The sequence below is a fragment of the Cyphomyrmex costatus genome, unplaced genomic scaffold (assembly GCF_001594065.2).
Source record: "Cyphomyrmex costatus isolate MS0001 unplaced genomic scaffold, Ccosl1.0 scaffold474, whole genome shotgun sequence".
Taxonomy (NCBI): Eukaryota; Metazoa; Arthropoda; class Insecta; order Hymenoptera; family Formicidae; genus Cyphomyrmex; species Cyphomyrmex costatus.
Window position 1 is genome coordinate 258,309 of NW_017279009.1, and position 18,927 is coordinate 277,235.

Sequence of the window (18,927 nt, forward strand, 5' to 3'; positions counted from 1 at the left end):
CATTTTAACCATGATACAAGTGATTCTACGTAAGTCGTAAGAGTTAAGATATGAAACCGGAAAAACGCCATATTTCAATCCTGCCGGAAATGAGCAAAATTCGCCCGCGTAGTTTTCAAATTGTGGGAATAAATTGTTATAACTAATTAAATAGTTTTTAAAATGTTTTCACACACAGAATAAAAATGTGACATGAATATAACATAATTTTTTATTACTTCAACGTAGTATAACGCAACATTATATAGTAATTAACATGTTTTATCAAAATCGAAATAACAAAATTACAAAAATAAATATGTGATTCTTAATTATGTTAATATGTATATAGTAACCACAGTAATAATTACTTCATAAACAAAATAACGTTATTAATTTCAGATTTATAGTATTCTTTATTGATATAAGAACTGGTGCGCATTATGGCCCTGCAGTTTATATCGTGCACTTGATACGCATATTAACTTAATAATTTTTTATTAAATTATTTTAATTTTAGCGATGAGTGAAAACATGTACATGATAATGTTTATTGGATTAATTATCTTGATGCGTATATTTTTACTGAAGTACATCATTCTTTAAATGCGTTGCCAAAATTAAGATAATTTAATTGACTTGTAATATACATATCAAGTATGCGATATAAAATGTAGGCCAGTGCACTTTAAAGCCATTATACACAAAACGTAAAGATGTATGTACGTTTAATAAAAATAAACGAAATGAGTAGTTAAACCGCAAAATTCTCAACACATTTTATAGTGCTATTTGATAAAATATATATCATTGGGCATTTTATCAATTAGTGAGATATCTCATTTTTACATTTAGATTTTATTAATGTTGGTATACGGATAGTATGAAATTACTATAATTTATTATTGTTACTATCGTTATTAAGTTATTATTTATTAAGATAGAATTAGAATACACATGAATAAATCAAATAAGTAATAAAACAATATTATTTATTGATTTATTATTCCATACATTCGTACAGCATCTTTTGTACAAATCCTGTAAAACGATAATTAACGTAATGATGTCGTTACCGTCTATCAAACCGATGTTCGTAAAAAATGGTACTATCTTCAAAAATATAAGAATACCCCTACCTATATAAACAATGATTTCACCTATTCACTTACATTCACTAATCAGTCACGAAGAAGACCGCTTATGTTTCCACTCTTACTATAGTCACTATAACTTTAACGAGAATTAAAACTCGAAAGATAATTCGAGTCGTTAATAATTTTTCTTTGTTTTCTTTTAGTACAGTAAAATATTTTTTTTGTTTAAAATATTTTATTTATAAATTTGTATGTTTTATTCATATTTTTTTTAGTCTTAAATATTAATAACTTTTATTTAAAAAATTCATGTATATCTATTAAATTCCATGAATTGCGGATGATTTTTTAAAACGCAATAGTCATTCTTTTTTCCGTTTTAAGTTGATGAAAGAATTTAAGAAAATTTTATTATTTTGAATTGTACACATTTTTTCAATTAATCCAATTAAGTTTGAAATTTAAATATCTAGTTTTTTAATTAACGATCATTTCGTAGTTATTTTATTCAATTCGTCGGATGTGCCTTCTGTAATAAAAAAGGAATTATTGCGATCAAAATAAAATAAAAAATCAGTAGCATTCTGCTGATTTTTTATTTTATTTTGTTTATATGTATATATATTAACAATTAAATACTCTAAAGTAAATAATTAATAAGTAATAAACACAAAAATAGCTACAGGTCAATCACAACATAGGTATATTTGGCGAACTTGCGAATTTGATCTGACCCCAGAGAAATAGTATCTCATATAAAAAAAATGTTATATATAATTTTTCTTATTTATTTTTTACTATAAACAATGCTATATCGTGAATTTATACACTCCTTCGTGTGTATATACATATATTCGCATCAAATACTTCACTATAAACAAATAACTGCAATATCTCGTGAAAATATTCTGTATGTATAACTTTATTTGTCTATTTACTTTTGTGATAAGATAAGCTACTTAAACTGATTTGAAATACTAATTTGAGTTAAATTAGTTTAATTGAAATACGCAAAAATTATATTTAAAAAATTTAATATGTAATATGCAATATATGACACAGTTACGTGCATTTACACGACAACAACCTTTTGTATAAGTGTTTGGACTTCTCGATTCCCGGAAGTGACTTCGAAGTGACTTTCTTCGAACTTTCTCGCTTCTAGCAGCATCTTAGGTTTCGTACACCGAGAACAGTTTTCTGTCATCCGTCGTGAGATTCAGATGTACCGTGTGTCTCCCGATATAATCCGATAACGATACAGTTATACGAAAATAATAAATTTAAAAAAAGTCGTTACATTATAAATTATTACATAACTATTAAGCGCGATTAAATAAGTATACAGAAACAAAAAGTGTTTTCAGAAAAATGGGTATCTTCGAACGACGGATTCTGGAGATTTCGAATTCTCCGAAAGAAGTGAGATATAATAAAATTTATGCATATATATATATATATATATATCGAAAAAAATATCCACGAAGTGGTGAAGTTGATGAAAACGTTAATAGAAAATATATTACTTATCGCAGGCGCAGGCGATAGCGACCAACGTGTTGTCTCAAGTGCATCATGTATCCAGAACGAAACGGGGACAAGCGATCGGTTCCGTTCGAGGATTTCGTGGATGCACAATTTGGATGACGGGACTTTCAGGTGCCGGAAAGACTTCTATCTCTTTTCAACTTGAGGAATATCTCGTTTCTCAGGTACCGCGTTATTACAGCGTATAATCGCTTATATATATATATAACTTGTTGCTCCACTTTCACGGTATTTTATTCGACATTCCTGGAGCAGGGAATTCCCGCGTACAGCTTGGATGGTGACAACTTGCGCACAGGTCTGAATCGTAATCTTGGCTTCAGCAAAGAAGATCGCGAGGAGAACGTGCGTCGCGTTGCTGAGGTCGCGAGACTTTTCGCAGACGCCGGCATCATTGCCCTCTGCAGCTTCGTCTCGCCGTTCGCGGCAGACCGAAAAATGGCACGAGAAATTCACGAGAACGCCAATCTGCCCTTCTTCGAGATATTCATCGACGCATCCCTTCAGATCTGCGAGGCCCGTGACGTCAAAGGCCTCTATAAGAAAGCACGTCAGGGTATCATTAAGGGTTTCACCGGTATCGATCAAAATTATGATGTACCTATCGAACCTGATCTCACTGTCGACACAGAGAACACGACTGTTCAACAATCCACTGATATCGTTATCAATTTTCTTCAACGCAAACAAATCATACCAAAGATATGCGAACTTGAGCCCTTTCTAGAATTATTCGTAAAAGAGGATAGATTGAATGATGTCCAGAAGGAAATAAAGGCTCTTCCAATTTTGGAAATCAGAAAATTAGATGTGCAATGGTTACAAGTTCTCGCTGAAGGATGGGCAGCGCCTTTGAAAGGATTTATGAGGGAAAACGAATATCTTCAAGTAAGTTTCAGTTCATTTTTAATCCGCTGTATTAAACGTATAAAAGCATTGTTATTTTTAATAGGTGCTGCATTTTAACTGCTTGTACGAGAACGACGTTTCGATCAACCAATCGATACCTATTGTTCTCGCTGTGAGCACCTCTGATAAAGAACGCTGTTTCGATGCGACCGCGCTCGTACTTAGATATCAGGACAAGGACATCGCCGTCTTACGCAATCCGGAATTTTATCTCCACCGCAAAGAAGAACGTTGCTGCCGTCAATTCGGCACAAATGATCCCAGGCATCCTTATGTTAAATTAATCCGAGACTCTGGCGACTGGTTGGTCGGCGGGGATTTGGAAGTGCTCGAAAGAATTAAATGGAATGACGGGCTGGATCATTACAGACTGACGCCTAACGAGATCAGAACTAAATGCAGGGAAATTGGCGCCGATGCGGTTTTTGCTTTTCAACTGCGAAATCCTGTTCACAACGGACACGCGTTACTTATGCAGGTTGATATTTATTTCACGAAATAACAAAGTATTTGCAAACAGCAATACTCGTTCGTTATTTCTACATCTCGTTGTATCAGGATACTAGACGACGTCTCGAAGAATATAGCTTCAAAAAACCAGTTCTTCTCCTTCATCCTTTAGGCGGATGGACTAAAGACGACGATGTTCCTCTACCTGTTAGGATACAACAACATCAGGCTATCCTCGAAGAAAATGTCTTACATAAGGATACTATTCTCGCTATTTTTCCTAGCCCTATGTGTTACGCCGGTCCCTCAGAAGTCAGTATATTTTTTCCTAACGTTTTGAACAATATATAATGCGCAATACCTGAAATATGTAAAAATCATTAATGATCAATTGAAAAAAATGTTCAGCCACTTATCGTGATTTACATTATTTAGGTGCAATGGCATGCCAAAGCTCGCATGATCGCAGGAGCAAATTTTTACATTGTCGGACGTGATCCCGCTGGCATTCCTCATCCTGATAAATCCGTCACACCAGACGGCAATCTTTACGATGCCACTCATGGTGCACGTGTCCTTTCAATGGCACCAGGTTTACAAAGTCTCGAAATTATTCCTTTTAAAGTAGCTGCTTACGATACTAAAACGAAGAAAATGTCTTTCTTCGAAGCTGAACGGCAACAAGACTTCGTTTTTATTTCTGGCACCAAAATGCGCAGTAAATTTTTATTCTATATATTATAATTTTTTTATTTATAATTTAAATAATTTTATATTATTGTATATTTGTGGCTTATTTTTACAAGATTTATAAAGATATTTTTATTTTTTGTATTTCTTTTTACATTAGATTTGGCAAAAAATGGTGAAGATCCTCCCGAAGGTTTTATGGCACCAAAAGCATGGAGAATTATCGCAAAATATTATCAAACTACACACACATACAGTCAAGAAACGAATAAATAAATAGTATTTATGTTTGGTATAACTTATTATGTTGATATTATATGATGTTGTGTATTATATAATAATGTTAATATTGTATAAAATATTGAATTAATATATAATGGGCAGATAATAAAATAAAATACAGGTAAACTATTTAATACAAAAGTAATGGAACAAATCTTACATTTTGTTCTAGTCTATTACCTCTGGTATATCTTTATTTATTGCATCGAATGACACGGAAGGACATTTTGTAACTTAAATATATTCGACAATCAACCGAAGGTTGTCGATAGAAAATATTTTGCCATTTAATCCGGTATATCTGCAATACAATATCTTACTATATATACATATTCTTTTCCTTATCTTTATACGTCTTATCATAAAAAGTAAATCTTTGCTCAAACAAATTATGTATAAATAAAAGATATCGTATTTACCTTCTTCTTCTTCAGAGTCGGATATTCGGGTAGCTTGAAGTGAACTTTGTTTCGTTAATGTCCGGACTAGGCCACGTGGTCTTGGCGGTGGTGACTGTTTGTTCCAAAGTGCCTCTAGTTGATCAAAATGTTGAGATTGTGCTAAAGCGGCCTGTTCAGGACCTAGGCCAGATTGAGAACCGGCTAAACCAGCTTGGCTGATCTCTTCCATTGATGCGCTCACACTAAAACGACGTTTCAATCGTTCCTCGATACTTGAAACTATGATACCTACGAAAATAAATGCAAAGCATATCAAGTTAAATCCTTATTTTTTCATAAATATGCTTAAGGAGAATTGATAACAATCTCCGAACGATATTAGAAATATATAAAAGTAATAACCTGATGTAAGATGCCCATACTTTCGCTGCCAGGTGTAAGTGTCTAAAGACACCTCTTTCTTCAGCAACCTTTTGGCTGGTCGTTTCGGTCCTGGTGGTCTCAAATCCCGCGGGGCCACGTACGGTGGCAATTTGACGTATTGCGCTGGAGTATTATGCAGACATAAAATAGGCATGCATTTATGCTCCAATAAATGTACTGCCATTCTGGAGCAATCGGTAGACATTTCGACTCCTAAAACCGGTACGTGTAGCATAATGGAACTGAGAGGGGTACCCTTTTTAGTATCCCAGACGATGAGGCTCTTATCCTCGCTTCCGGAAACGGCCAAAGTGCCGTCACCGGAGAGACGCACGCAGGTCACATAGCCCAAATGACCTACGAGAGTATGCAAATCGGCACCAGTGTTGATATCCCAGACTATCAAATTGGCATCCCTGGAGCCAGATACTACTATAGACTTGTCGAGTACCGCGACTGCTACGCAAGTCACATGGTCGGTATGACCGACCAACACCTGGGAGAGTTTGCCACCGGCTAGTTGCCAAACTTTCAAGCTCATATCGCGTGAACCAGTGATCAGGTATTGAGAATCCGGCGTTGCTACCAGGCATGTGATATCTTGCGAGTGCGACACCTGATGTTTCTCTTCAGGACCGGCGCCCAGACTGATTATGCGCACCTGATTGTCACCAGATCCACATACCGCGTATCTGGAGTGATGGATTGGTTCAACTGAGAGGTATTAGTACAAATGGGTCTTGAAATATCGCGATCAAAGTTTAAAGATAGAAACGTAAGGAGTTGAGTAGAAGAACCGGACAAAGAATATTTAGCACAGAGAAGTTTATGTACAGTCACACAAATCTCATTCTCTTACCTCATATCAGACGCAACAGCGAAACATCGTCCAGGTCCGCAAACAGACTGAATCAATGTACCAGTATCTGCTGCCCAGACCCTGATAGAGCCAGCACGGTCTGAACTGACCACTCTTCTTCCATCTAGCATAGCAGTAACAGCAGTTACTGGTGCTTGATGCCTGAACGTAGCCACGACAAGTCCTAAAGTTAAACCCCAGACACGTACTGTCTTGTCCTCGGATCCTAAAGAGTTTACGCACATTTTATATCTCCACTTAATTTAAATACGTTAATAGCAAAAAGGCTATAATTGGCAAAAAAAATTTATAATATAAAAGCCTGTACCAGATGCGACAAAGAGTTCTGATGCGGAAAATGCAATACAAGTAATGCTAGCGATATGTCCCTCTAAAGTGGATAATAATTCGTGAGTGTTGAGCTGCCATAAATTGACTAAAGAATCGACACCACCAGTAACCGCCATAGCGCCATCCCTGGAAATATCCAAGCACGATATCGGTGCGGTATGAGGTTGCAAAGTATCCTGTTTTCCAGGTTTTTGCGGTTTTGGTGGTGGTTCTTCACCGCGAAAGCTCCAGTAAGTCACGCGACCTCCTCCACCGGTTATTAGAAAATCATCTTTTTCAGTTACCTGCAAAAAATAAAAGTGGTAATATAATAGTATGATTTAAACAGTCATGCAAGAAGAACGTATTCAATTAAAATAAAAACAAATGAGAGAAAAATAATGTACTATAATTTTATTTTTAATCACCTTAACCGAAGTAACTGTTGCTGATGGATTAGCAGGCAAAGTCCTAATCAACTTTCCACTGTGCATATCAAATACCGATACTCTGCCTTCGACACCACCAGCGATAGCTCTTCTACAATCTTTTGCCAAACAGAGACTTTTAACTGGACCTTGATGTCCCCTGAGTGTGTGGATTTCCGTACCAGTTGCCAACGACCTCAGATAAAGCTTTTGATCTTCGCAAGCGGCTAGAAGAAAAACTGAATCTGCAGACACGTCTAGCATGATCACTGGAGAAGGAAGAGTAATACTGTTGAGAAGACTAAAGCTTTCCAAAGACCAAAGACACACAGTTCCGTCGACTGAACCAGAAACCAAGACTTCTCCAGCGGAATCAACTCGAATAGTAGTGACAGGACCTCGATGATGATCAACCTTCATCAGAACTTCGCCAGTGAGTAAACTCGTAGCAATAATTCTGGAATCCTCGCCACCGCTTACGATAACAGAGTTGTTGAGTGCCGGAGTTAAAGTGAGGACCGGTGCGATATGCTCGCAGATCCGGCGTTTCATTACAAGATCCTTCATGTCCCAAACAATAATAGAAGTGTCTTCGGAACCGGTCAGCAGATATTGCGATTGATGGGTAACGGCTAAACATGAAATTGGACTGGAGTGCCCTGATACGAGTAAAAAAGATTTATTAATCATTGATGAAAACGTATTTGAAAAATTTGCGACAGAAAAAAAAGATATTACCAATAATTAGTATCAATTCGCGCTAAATTATACTTTTTTCATTTTACCTTTGAATGTATGAACAAGCTGACCGGACATTACATGCCATAATTGAGCATCTCCCTGCGGTGGCACAATGACTACATGTTGACCAGATGGTGCCGCTTCGATTAACTTAACTCCCTGAGGACACGTAATCGCCCGGATCTGCAATGGCAGAGGCGGTTGTAGCCATCCGTTCAAGGGCACGAGCAAAGGCGCAGTATAACCGTCGCACCAAGCCATCGCCGCCATGACCATTCTGCTGACCTTGATGAAGAGATTGAGTATAAGTCTTTTCTATTTAGTAATTAATAGTTCGTTTTATTAGAATAAAAAATAAAACTACTCACAAGGTCACCTCCGTCTTCGGCAACCGGCCTTAGCCAACAGATAAGCTGCGCAGCAAGTTGAAGTGGATCTCTCGTAAGAACATCGCTGGATTTTCTCACAGCATAATACACGAGTTCCAAATCGCGTTCAAGGAGATATCGTCTGGCATGTTCGAGGACACATCGTAAATAGCTCACGGAAATCATCTGAGCACTCGCAAGAAGAAAATCGAACGCGCAAACAGCGAGTTTTTTCAATTTGTCGACGTCAGAAGCGCGCAGAAGATGTAGCCATGCTTCTTCAACGTGTCGCAGTGTGTATGTGACAATCTGCGTTTGCGGCGCACTTTGAAACGGTGTTTCCTTGATAGGAGGTGAAGAAGATGGATTCTCCGGCGATTTGTCGGAATTATCATCGACGTCCTCGGAAAAGAAGAGACTGGCCAACTCCGCGTGATAACCGCGAGAAACGTCTTGATTGGAGAGATACTTTCTGAGAGCGGCTTCACGACATTGGCCACGCCAGGAAAACATTAATCGACCGCTCATCACTCGTACCTGAAATAATATTTAGTAAAATAACAATTTAATAATAAGTATATGGCGTGATATAAAACCTTAAACAACTCATGTTGAATTTAATATTCTTACTTTCAGCCACGATGCGAACGTCCTCCTGATCAAGCACCAGGTTGCAAAGTTAAATTGACTCTCCTCCAAGAGCAAAGGTCCTTCTCCTCCAGTAGGCATAATTAATTCCAGGATTTCTGTCTCTGATAAGCCATACTCGGTGCAAGCGAGAATCGAGGCAATTCGATTAGCTGCGTCGAGTCCGACGAGATCCTCCAAGCGTTGGAGAACCGCGTCGACGCCCGGCGTCGCACACACATGTCCGGATAGATCAACAAGAATATCGGGGCTACGTAGACGATCCTTTTGAAGTGGCGTGAGGCGCATTCCCTCGGGCGGAAGAGCGGAAGTGACAACAAAATGAACACCCGGAGGAAGAGTGAGCGGTAACCAGGACAAGGCAGCGACGATATCGCATTCGAGCGGATGAAAGCGATGAAGGTCGTCGAGGAGAATAATTAATTGGTCCGGAAGGGGATGTTCCTCTAAGCGGCGTATGATGAGACTGAACCAATTGTTGAGGTAGAGTGGGTCGAAGGAAGCGTCGCGGGGTAAATTACCGTCGTTATCTCCGCAAAGAAAGCCAACGTGCTGGCAGAGGATGCGGAGGAGCTCCAGACTGTAGGCGGATCGAGGTGTCGAGGTACATAATCGGACGACGCGAAGCGTCGACGTCGAAAGCCAGTCGGGCGAATCCTGATAGACGCGTGCAAGGATAGAGGACTTTCCAGAGGATTTGGGCCCGTAAATTAAAATCGGTCCGTGCTTATGCTCCTTGCCTGAAGATTAATCATGTTACGTATCAATCACACTTATACTGTAGCTAAATTGTATTGGCGTTCAGCAAAAAAAACAGCTTTATAAAATTCTTTAATATGATTAATCTGTACATTTCGATTTGATAATAAGAAAGGTAAGACCCCAATTGTATTAAAAAATTTTACAATAGTTGTAAAACTGCTGAATACTAGTCATCATTGTCTTAAAATTTACATGTGTACACGTAATTGTCATTTAAGAACAATTGCTTCAAGTGGTATTTACAATCAAAACGCGTTATTATCTTTGATAAAAATTTATGTAGAATCTAATTGTATAACATGTTCTTATGTTGTTGTATCCTATAAAAAAAAAATACCTGCAAGAATAAGTCGTTTAACTCGCTCCACGGCTTCGACGCTCTCGTCGGCCAACGGCAATTCTCGAAGAAGAGCAAAATGCGCCATACTCTCAGCGTAGACCTCCTGAACCATTTTCTTGCGACTTTTAATTTCCGGATCAGCTTCGACAGACGCGTTCACTAGCTGCTGAAGCCTATCCAATATCAGTTCCCGAAATTTCGCAAGATATTCATCATGAGCTTCGCAGTCGGAATCGATACCGCCATTACGGTACTCCACGTCAAAACGCAGGACATTTTCCTGGGGCAAGATAGTCTGGATGCGGGTCTTCAGCACCTCGGCGGCAGCCGCGCACCTTGGGGCTTCGTTGCTCGTCCATTCGCGAATCACAGCCATTATTCCCAAGCCTTGCTGGTCTAGATCTGATAAGAACGTTCCAACGATTATACCATTGGATGAATTATTACTGCTTCTTACATGTGCCTCGCAGTACTTACGTCTGCATAGTAATGAAAAGGTCTTTGAAGCTCGTTTTAGAACGCTTTTATTACGATTGAGAAAATTCGAAGACAAAAAATATTTCTCATTCCGAGATTTTAATTGCTATATGCGGCGCGCGCGCGTAGTAAAAGATTTATAATAAATCTTAGCCAACGGGAGTGACTAAAAATAGCGAGCACCAATTAAATTTTCAAGCTGGAAAACGAATTAGCGCGGCACTAAACTTGGTACAAAGTGGTTCAATTTCCAGCCTCTACGTAAAAGTATCTTATATAATATATAATATAAAACGCAATGATCGAGTATGCGACTCTCCTTCGCGAATAGTCGTTTGACGCAGAATAATTTAAACGGTGTACGACGATACTTGACCTAGAAGGTCAGGATCTCCTATTTTTGGAAGAGAAAGCTCGATAAGTCCACAATTTTAGTCGTGAAACGCGACGAGCCATTGGCATGCCATCGCACGAGAGCTGATCAAATATTGACAACGGCAGAATGGGCGATCGACGTGTTCGGTCATTTATTTACAATCTTGTAAAAATATGACGTACTTAGGGTATGATATGTTAGAGAATACCAGAGAGGCTTGAGTGATATATCATGTATCGGCAAAACTTTGCTACTCACTTAGGCCGTGTTCCAGTTGCCGTTCCGCCGTGCTCTTTAAGATGTATTTCAAATCCTGGTTCTCCGAATGCTCTACAATCGCTCGTTCCACAGCAGTCTTTAATGCCTGGCGCAACTTTGGCTCTCGATCCTTTTGCCATTCTCGTTGAGCAGTTTGCACGCTGTTTACATGTAACAATTGGAATGATTCCAAAAAAAAGAAATAGACAGAGGAGGCGAAGATAGAAGAAATTAGGAGAAATTCTAGACATCAGCGTTACCTATTTGCATTCAAAACATAAGAGTGCCCATTGTGCTCGTAATGATCTTTAAGAAGAGCGCAGTGCGCGAGAAGTGTTCGGTAGGTAGCTTCTTTCAATTCCGTTGGTACCCACCCTACGGTATAATTTGTTCCCGTCAACAGCTGAAAAGGATAACAAATGGAGAACCGAGTCACTCCTCTGCATTTCAAGCATGTACTGGAAGTGTATATGTACATGTGTGTATACACACATACAGATGACACAGAAAAATACACACTATACGTAAGTAATAATTGATCCAAGTATATTTCAAAAGTTCATATATTCATAAATCTATATATCATATAAGCTCGTCACAGATATTAAATTTATTTAAAATATGTATATTCTAAATTTTAGTAAGTTTAATACTAATTCTAGTAAGTTCAATCAAAATTATTAAACTAAAACAAATATGCGTTGTTTATTATATATAAAGTCGCTTTTTCGATTAATTTTATAATATTCTTCAAAAGAAAATAAATTCTCGTTTTAAGTGCATAATGAGCGTTTCTAACATTTTTAATAAGTATACTTTAAGATCGTTAACAAGAAAATATTCTTTGTTAAAGATAACTGCTACTTAAAGGAAAGAAAGTAAATTGGATAATTAGTTTTCTTCGCAACAGAATGATATTTTTCTGTGTGTAGAAGGAGGTAAGTAAAGAATGATGTCAATGCGACGAGAATGGCGAGAGTAAAATACGCATAAAATAAAGCACGTGACACGACGATATAATCGTGACGACCGTAGAGTACTCTCGTTAGAAGGCTTTACGGTATCAACTATTAAGCTGTACTATATACGTACCAAACCGTACAATTCTTAATTCTACGCGGTAATAAAAGAAAAATGTGCTGTCAATTTACTGAGACAACTCTATACATTTCTTACCAGGAGAAAACATCCCCTGGAGTGACGGTGGGACGCGCTTATTTCCTCCAGGAAGTATTCCGCCAGATGCGGATCGACGTCCGGGTCATCGCCGGCCCCATATTGCATGTCCACCAGGAGTACCTGTGCAGGGCAAAGTACACTTTCGCGAATAATTTTGACGAGCGGATTTGAACGTCAAAGTAATTGAAATTGCTCTGCGCTGACCTCGATTCCCATATCATCGTAAATTGATTGCAACTCCGGACCGACCACCTCCAACAGCTGTTTGCGCTCCTCCGGGAAGTCTAACCGGAAAATTGCCGAATATAAATTCGATTTTACGTTAATAGAAACTCTCCGTCTCTATCTATCTCTGCGCGATCTCTCTACGCCTACGTGTTGCCTCACATGCATGTGACATTACCGAGATTGGATTTTGCTTAATACATGCAATATATAACAAAAATACATATGTTATCCTCTAGATAATAAATTAATTATAGTTAAGGAGAATTGCATCATAATAAGATTTAATTACGAATTTAATTACGAACTGTCAACATAATATTCAAAATGTTACAACGTCTAAACTTCTCTTGACTACAATTACTTAATTATTTCGATTATCGGGAATCCTTGATTGACTTTTAATTTATGCCATCCTCCAGATTCTAGTCGCTAATATTTAACAAAAAAAAAACGAACGTCTCGTCCATTGAAGCTATATTAAAATGACCAACAGTTCTAAATTTTAACTCTTTGTCCCACTTTATGACACGTCCCAAATTTTGTTCCAAATTAAAGACACGATTATGAATTGTCCTCCTTTTGAGTGTAAAAATAATTTTTAACTAACATAAAGAACTTTATGATTTTTTTTATTCGAAAATGCAAATTATTCATAAAATATATTCAGTAAAATGTATAACAATTTTGATAAATAAAATACTATCTCTCTCATGTAAATACATTAAGTGTTATTAATTATTATTTACAAATATAATAACAATATATTATTTATGTTTCTCTCATTAATGATTATAAAAAAAGTTTATCTACAAAAATAATGTAATTACGATAAATGATATTAATTTTTTTAAATTAATATTATTTTTGTCGTAATTACATTTTTGTAGATAAACTTTTTTCCTTCTTTCTTTTTTTAGGGAGTTGGTCACTTGAAAGCTAAATTCGTTTCAAGATTTATTCAACCTACCATCCCTCTCGCCAGCAATGAATATCTTGATCAGCCTTGGCGCCGGTAAATGAGCTGGGGGTGGACCGCCTTTGATGACTCCTGCGATCAGCTCTACTTCGAGATTCATGCTTGCAGGGCAAGATGTTTCGCAAGTTCGCAAACGGTGTTAAGCAACGATCATCGCAACGAATAACGAATCCCTACAGGTTCAATGGTATATCACGTGAGACATTCTACTTTCGAGAAATATTACTGTTTCATTTTATTTCAATTGGAAATATTTTTCTCACAATGTGTTTTATATCGTTTGGTATCGCCAGGCTTCGCTATCATAGGGAGTCTTTTTCTCGAGGGCACTACCACATTTATATGTATATATATATGTATATTATATATTTTTTCCTTTTTTTTTAAATTTAATTTTCTATAATCCTTAAAGTCATAAAATCTTTCTTTTCTCGGACGTTTGGATTACAAGCTCATCCAGCGATCCCTTCTCGTCGTTGTACGTGCGGGATCTCGTACAGCTCTCTCGAGCGCTTGGATTCGCGTGGACCCTCTGATATCGGGATTTTAAACCTCTTGAGATCGGATCGTGCCGAATGTGCTTGCTCTGGAGTCTGTATCTTGAAGTCGGCGCGCACACCCGGAATACTTATTTCGGATCCCTTACATTCTCTCCGATCTTTGGTTATTATCCGCTCAAGGTACTCGTGTTGCACGATATACATATATATGTATATTTGATCGATCCGGCGATCAATAATCAATATATAACATTACAATTAATGATCGATGCTCTCAACAAATAACATATAGAGATTGTGATTTCTTTAATTCTTGATCTATACTTTTGTGGATGTATATATATATATCTGTGTGTATATATATCTCTTACATATATATATGTATATATTTATTTACGTCTTAATTCTGAGTCAATTAACTACCTAAATTACGATTGTCTTCGCCTGCGGAACGCAGCGAGCGTTACATCGATCCGTTAGTCGCGATTAGGCGGTGCCCACGCATGCCCGCTATTTTGTCATTCTCTATCGATCGCAAAGTGACATAGATCGATCTGTCACGATCTCAATCACCTTCCCTCCCTTTAGTCTCAGTTTGTACTTGTTCCGAGCGTGCTCATTGGTCGTTGCCCACTAAGCCGTGGTGGGCGGATATGGCGGCGGCGGGAAGAGGGTAAGTATATTGTGGGGTTGGCGGGCTTGAGGGTGAGTATTCAAGGCCCTGTTATGTCGCGCTCTTACGTTCCCATTTTACGCCGGACGAGGACCCTCTGCAAAAACACGAAAATACGAACTTCATCTGGAGTCGTCTCGAAGCAGAACAAGCTATATATAAATAGCACAATATTTTTTAAATGCTATATGAATATTATAAAGGGTAAATAAATATTCATGTAATATTTTAAAAATATTGTGTACTTATATAGGAAGGATGCTTTTCATTTGGTGACACAAATGATGTTGATACAAGTGTCGTTCTGTCATTGTTATCTACTTATTGACTGCCAAGAAAGATAGAATAATGATGTAAAGAAGTTAACATTGCACATAATGATAGCCGAACATAATTTGAGACAAATTTTTAAAAGCTTTATATTGGCTTATAAAATTTGAGGCCGCAATTTCTGATTGGTCATTACTTGTCGTCATTATTATATATTGAATCATCATTACTTTGAAAACGACTGCGTATTTTTGAAATTGGTTCATCTGGTCTTCTTGTATCATGGGTAAAATAATATATTCGTCTTCAAAAATATATATAAAAAGAAATATAAATAAAAAAAATTTAATATCAATATAAAGTTAAGTTTTGTAACCAAAAATCATCATTTTGACTCTCTCTTGACTTGATGTTTCTTGAATAGTGTCTATTTGCGTCACTTTTCCAGATGAAAAAAAAAGCTACGATTCCGTAACATGAAAATGGCGTCAGGACAGTTTAAAATTATCATTAGATCACTTTTCGATTAGTCACGATTTATTTCAATGTATCGTGAAGTCACGACTATGTTCTGTTTGGGATTCATTTCGTCCATTTGGTCCATCGAGGGGTCATCCCCGCATTAATTCATTTAGATCCTTCACGCGGCGGAGCAAAGGGAGAGCTACGAAAGACTCGGCCCGCGTCGTGCCACCCCTCTCGAGAACGATCATGGAGGAAGGCTCAAAAGCCCCGGCTTGCTTCCGCGCGAGCGCGTGTGCGAGCACGCGGAGGAAAGTCGCCGGAATCGATCGGGCGTTTTCTCTCGCGAATTCGGGCCGCGCGCGCGCTTTTTACGCACAAATGTTTCGAGGTGGCATCTCACCGTTGATGCGTATCGATCTCTCTCTCTCTCTCTCTCTCTCTCTCTCTCTCTCTCTCTTTTTCTCTTTTCCTTTTTTCTTCCATTCTCGTGCGACCCTGGAACGTTTGACGGTCCGAAATATACAACGTATTTCGAAACGCGAAATGCAAGACGCACCGGTGTGTCGTGTCGCTATGCGAGGGCTCGCGGGGACGTGAACTTTTGACCCGAGCCAACACGTGGCTGCAAACGTCGCCATCCGTCGCTATTGTTTTCTGGAGCCGGGATCGGGTATCTCAAACCGTCGACGGCACTCATCGAGATACTCCAGAATCAACACGGGTATAATAGAATTCAATTGCGCGATAAGAGCACGAAAGCAACAGTGCCAACAATAAGGGCGCGCGCGGTGTGTAGGTTGGGCGCGCGTGTCGGAATCGAGGACCGGTATATTATTGAGTTGCGACCGAATTGAGCCCGGAATTGTCATCTAGATTGGGAGGTAGATATATATAGTTGGTCGAGATTAAGAGCGTTAATAATTAATTAACAGGGATTCGACGCGCCGAGATGATTAGTTCAAGTAGAACACGGAAGTTAATTATAACAGCATATAATATCATATCATAAAAACCTCTCTCCTCATCGTTGACCTTATTTTGTTAAGTTCACTTTTTTATCCAAGAAACATCAAGAGAAAATCAAAATGATTTTTATTTTAACGTCACGGAAACAAAAATAATGTTGACTTTATTTTAAGTTTTTATATCAACAGTCAAAATTCATTTGAATTTCAAAAATTATCGGTTTACTTTTCATGACGTCAAAACGAAGTCATTTTGACTTTCTCTTTACTCGTCGGTGTGTTATTCCTTGGTAGGGTGCTTTCTATTTAGTGACACAAATACTATTCCATCTTTCTTGACACTCAGAGAGTAAGATAGACATTGTGTCACTAAATGGAAAGCACTTATTACGACTTAATTATGACTGTGTTCTACCTCGGAGGCGAGAAAGAGAGATCCCAGCGTGCGATACCCGGTACAACATTATAGACCTCCAAGGAGGTTTCTAAAGATGTCCGGAGAACGCTCCTAAGAACATTCACAATGAGATATCACTCAGATAAAGTGTACTATGTGGGTATGGATTCCGACAGCGTGGAAAAGGGGAAACAACTTTGGCTCACTCCAAGAAAGTCAAGGAAATTAAAATAATCAAATTACGTCATATTGAGCGATTATTGACTGAATTCATACACATGTAAACTTTTTATTTCATTCATATAGTTAATATGAAATTTTTTTACTTTCTTGTTCTCCTTGCGACTGTACGTCGCGATTTAGGGGTGAATAACGACTTTAAGATCGTATCGCATCTTTTGTACTTTTTCTTCTTTTTCTCGCGAATCTTCCAGCTGGGTACAGCGAGAAAGTGGAGAACCGCGTGTATACATTCGCAAATGTTTGCCGTTCCGGGCACTCGACGGGCACGGTAAACAAGCTTTACGCCGCCGAGTATGTCGAGTACAATTATCGCGTCGTCATTAGGTCAACCGTGCGAAACAGCATGTCGAGAGAGAAATCCATTTATTTCACCGGACACCGGAACACGTGAGTCCTGCGGAGACGTAGAATGCCCCGATGGTTTCGGAAAAAGATTTCAACACCCTTAAACCAATGTAAGGACCCGGGGCTTTCACAGGAGTACTAATTGAACTGAAAACGACCATGATATCGTTATGACGAAAATAGAGAGAAGAGTGTCCGCGGGATGCTACGATAAGACAATAAAAATAAACTAATATACCCATCTCCTGGAGGATTGTTGTTAAATATAGTCCTACTCGGAGCTGGTCAATTAACCTTCCGCCAACGCTCAGGCTGTCGCGTATTTGTTTACAAAGTTTTACATTGGATACTTGAACCGTGGTATAGAATTTCTCGGCAAATGCCACTGATTTGTAATTAATTTTTTCTTTTTTTTTTAATAATAAAGGTATCTAATTTTAACTCGTCATGTTTAATGGAAAAAAAAATTCGATGAAAGATTCGTAAGAGGTGTATAGACAAATGATATTTAAATCTTTCAATAATTTGCGAATATTTGCGTCTCTTATTGTTTGGACCACTTTGCGTGTACAGTAATTGCCTCCATCTTTCGCTGAATTAATTTATACGTCTGCTGTACAATCAGGATCGTAAACGAGAAAGTCACTCGGATTTACTCCAGCCGATAAAACGAGTCGTTTCGCGATTATCAGCAAACGACGCACGTTAAATCGGGAATACAATAACATTCCTCGAAATACGAATTTATTAAACACAAGACGTCACGCACCGAAAGTCTATTTTTCTCTTCCCTTTCCTTTTTCCCCTACTACTGACGTTTCTATTTGAATCTCGGTGAAAATTCCATTCTACGTTTTATCAGCCACGATCGACCGTCAACGAGAAAGAGAGAGAGGCTGTCCGCGACCCGTGGTGGATACCACGGAGAAGGGATGGAAAAATCGCGGTGCGGATCTCGCGCCGTCGGCCCGGTCGATGCGGGACTCAAAAAAAAGGGGAGGGGATCCAGTCAAAACAAGGCTTACCAGGTCGTCGAGCAGTTATTACGACGAAGGCCTTCACCTGCTCACGCGGACGACGGCACCACTACTGATAACACAGTCAAGCGGCCGACGCCTCCGGAGCGCCGAACGCCCAGCGCCGACGCCGTCGCCTCCAACGTCGACGTCGACGTCGGCAACGACGACGCCGACGCTGACGCCGACGCCGATATTGCTGAGCCGGGGTAGGGGTAGTTATGATACGTCGATGTTATCTACGTAACGATACAGATTTGCATTATAATATCTAGTACTTTCTATACATATATATATATATATA

General features: G+C 38.5%; 2 protein-coding genes across 2 annotated transcripts; one reads left to right on the forward strand and one right to left on the reverse strand.

Moving 5' to 3' along the window:
- Window positions 1–2,447: 2,447 nt before the first annotated feature.
- On the forward strand, window positions 2,448–4,963 carry LOC108778001 (bifunctional 3'-phosphoadenosine 5'-phosphosulfate synthase). Its single transcript, XM_018545046.1, has 7 exons — window positions 2,448–2,498; window positions 2,612–2,788; window positions 2,880–3,512; window positions 3,577–4,011; window positions 4,092–4,295; window positions 4,419–4,701; window positions 4,834–4,963. The coding sequence occupies exons 1-7, from the start codon at window positions 2,448–2,450 to the stop codon at window positions 4,947–4,949; spliced, it is 1,899 nt and encodes a 632-aa protein (XP_018400548.1). The 3' UTR covers window positions 4,950–4,963.
- A 94-nt stretch (window positions 4,964–5,057) lies between these two features.
- Window positions 5,058–18,758, reverse strand: LOC108778061 (NACHT domain- and WD repeat-containing protein 1). The gene is made up of 16 exons (XM_018545133.1): window positions 18,633–18,758; window positions 13,741–15,019; window positions 12,750–12,829; window positions 12,543–12,665; window positions 11,627–11,769; window positions 11,367–11,527; window positions 10,253–10,657; window positions 9,136–9,893; window positions 8,506–9,042; window positions 8,182–8,422; window positions 7,397–8,055; window positions 6,967–7,273; window positions 6,639–6,864; window positions 5,759–6,471; window positions 5,375–5,644; window positions 5,058–5,256 (listed from the first exon to the last, which is right to left on the reverse strand). Exons 2-16 carry the CDS (start codon window positions 13,847–13,849, stop codon window positions 5,243–5,245), a joined length of 4,746 nt encoding a protein of 1,581 aa, XP_018400635.1. The 5' UTR covers window positions 13,850–15,019; window positions 18,633–18,758; the 3' UTR covers window positions 5,058–5,242.
- Window positions 18,759–18,927: the final 169 nt, after the last annotated feature.

Coding starts and splice junctions, on each gene's coding strand:
- LOC108778001 (XM_018545046.1), top strand. CDS start 2,448: ATGGGTATCTTCGAACGACGGATTCTGGAGATTTCGAATTCTCCGAAA. Junction 2,789..2,879: donor AGGAATATCTCGTTTCTCAG/GTACCGCGTTAT, acceptor TTCCTGGAGCAG/GGAATTCCCGCGTACAGCTT. Junction 4,702..4,833: donor TTCTGGCACCAAAATGCGCA/GTAAATTTTTAT, acceptor TTTTTACATTAG/ATTTGGCAAAAAATGGTGAA.
- LOC108778061 (XM_018545133.1), bottom strand. CDS start 13,849: ATGAATCTCGAAGTAGAGCTGATCGCAGGAGTCATCAAAGGCGGTCCA. Junction 11,528..11,626: donor TATGTTTTGAATGCAAATAG/GTAACGCTGATG, acceptor ACATGTAAACAG/CGTGCAAACTGCTCAACGAG. Junction 6,865..6,966: donor AGAACTCTTTGTCGCATCTG/GTACAGGCTTTT, acceptor TAAACTCTTTAG/GATCCGAGGACAAGACAGTA.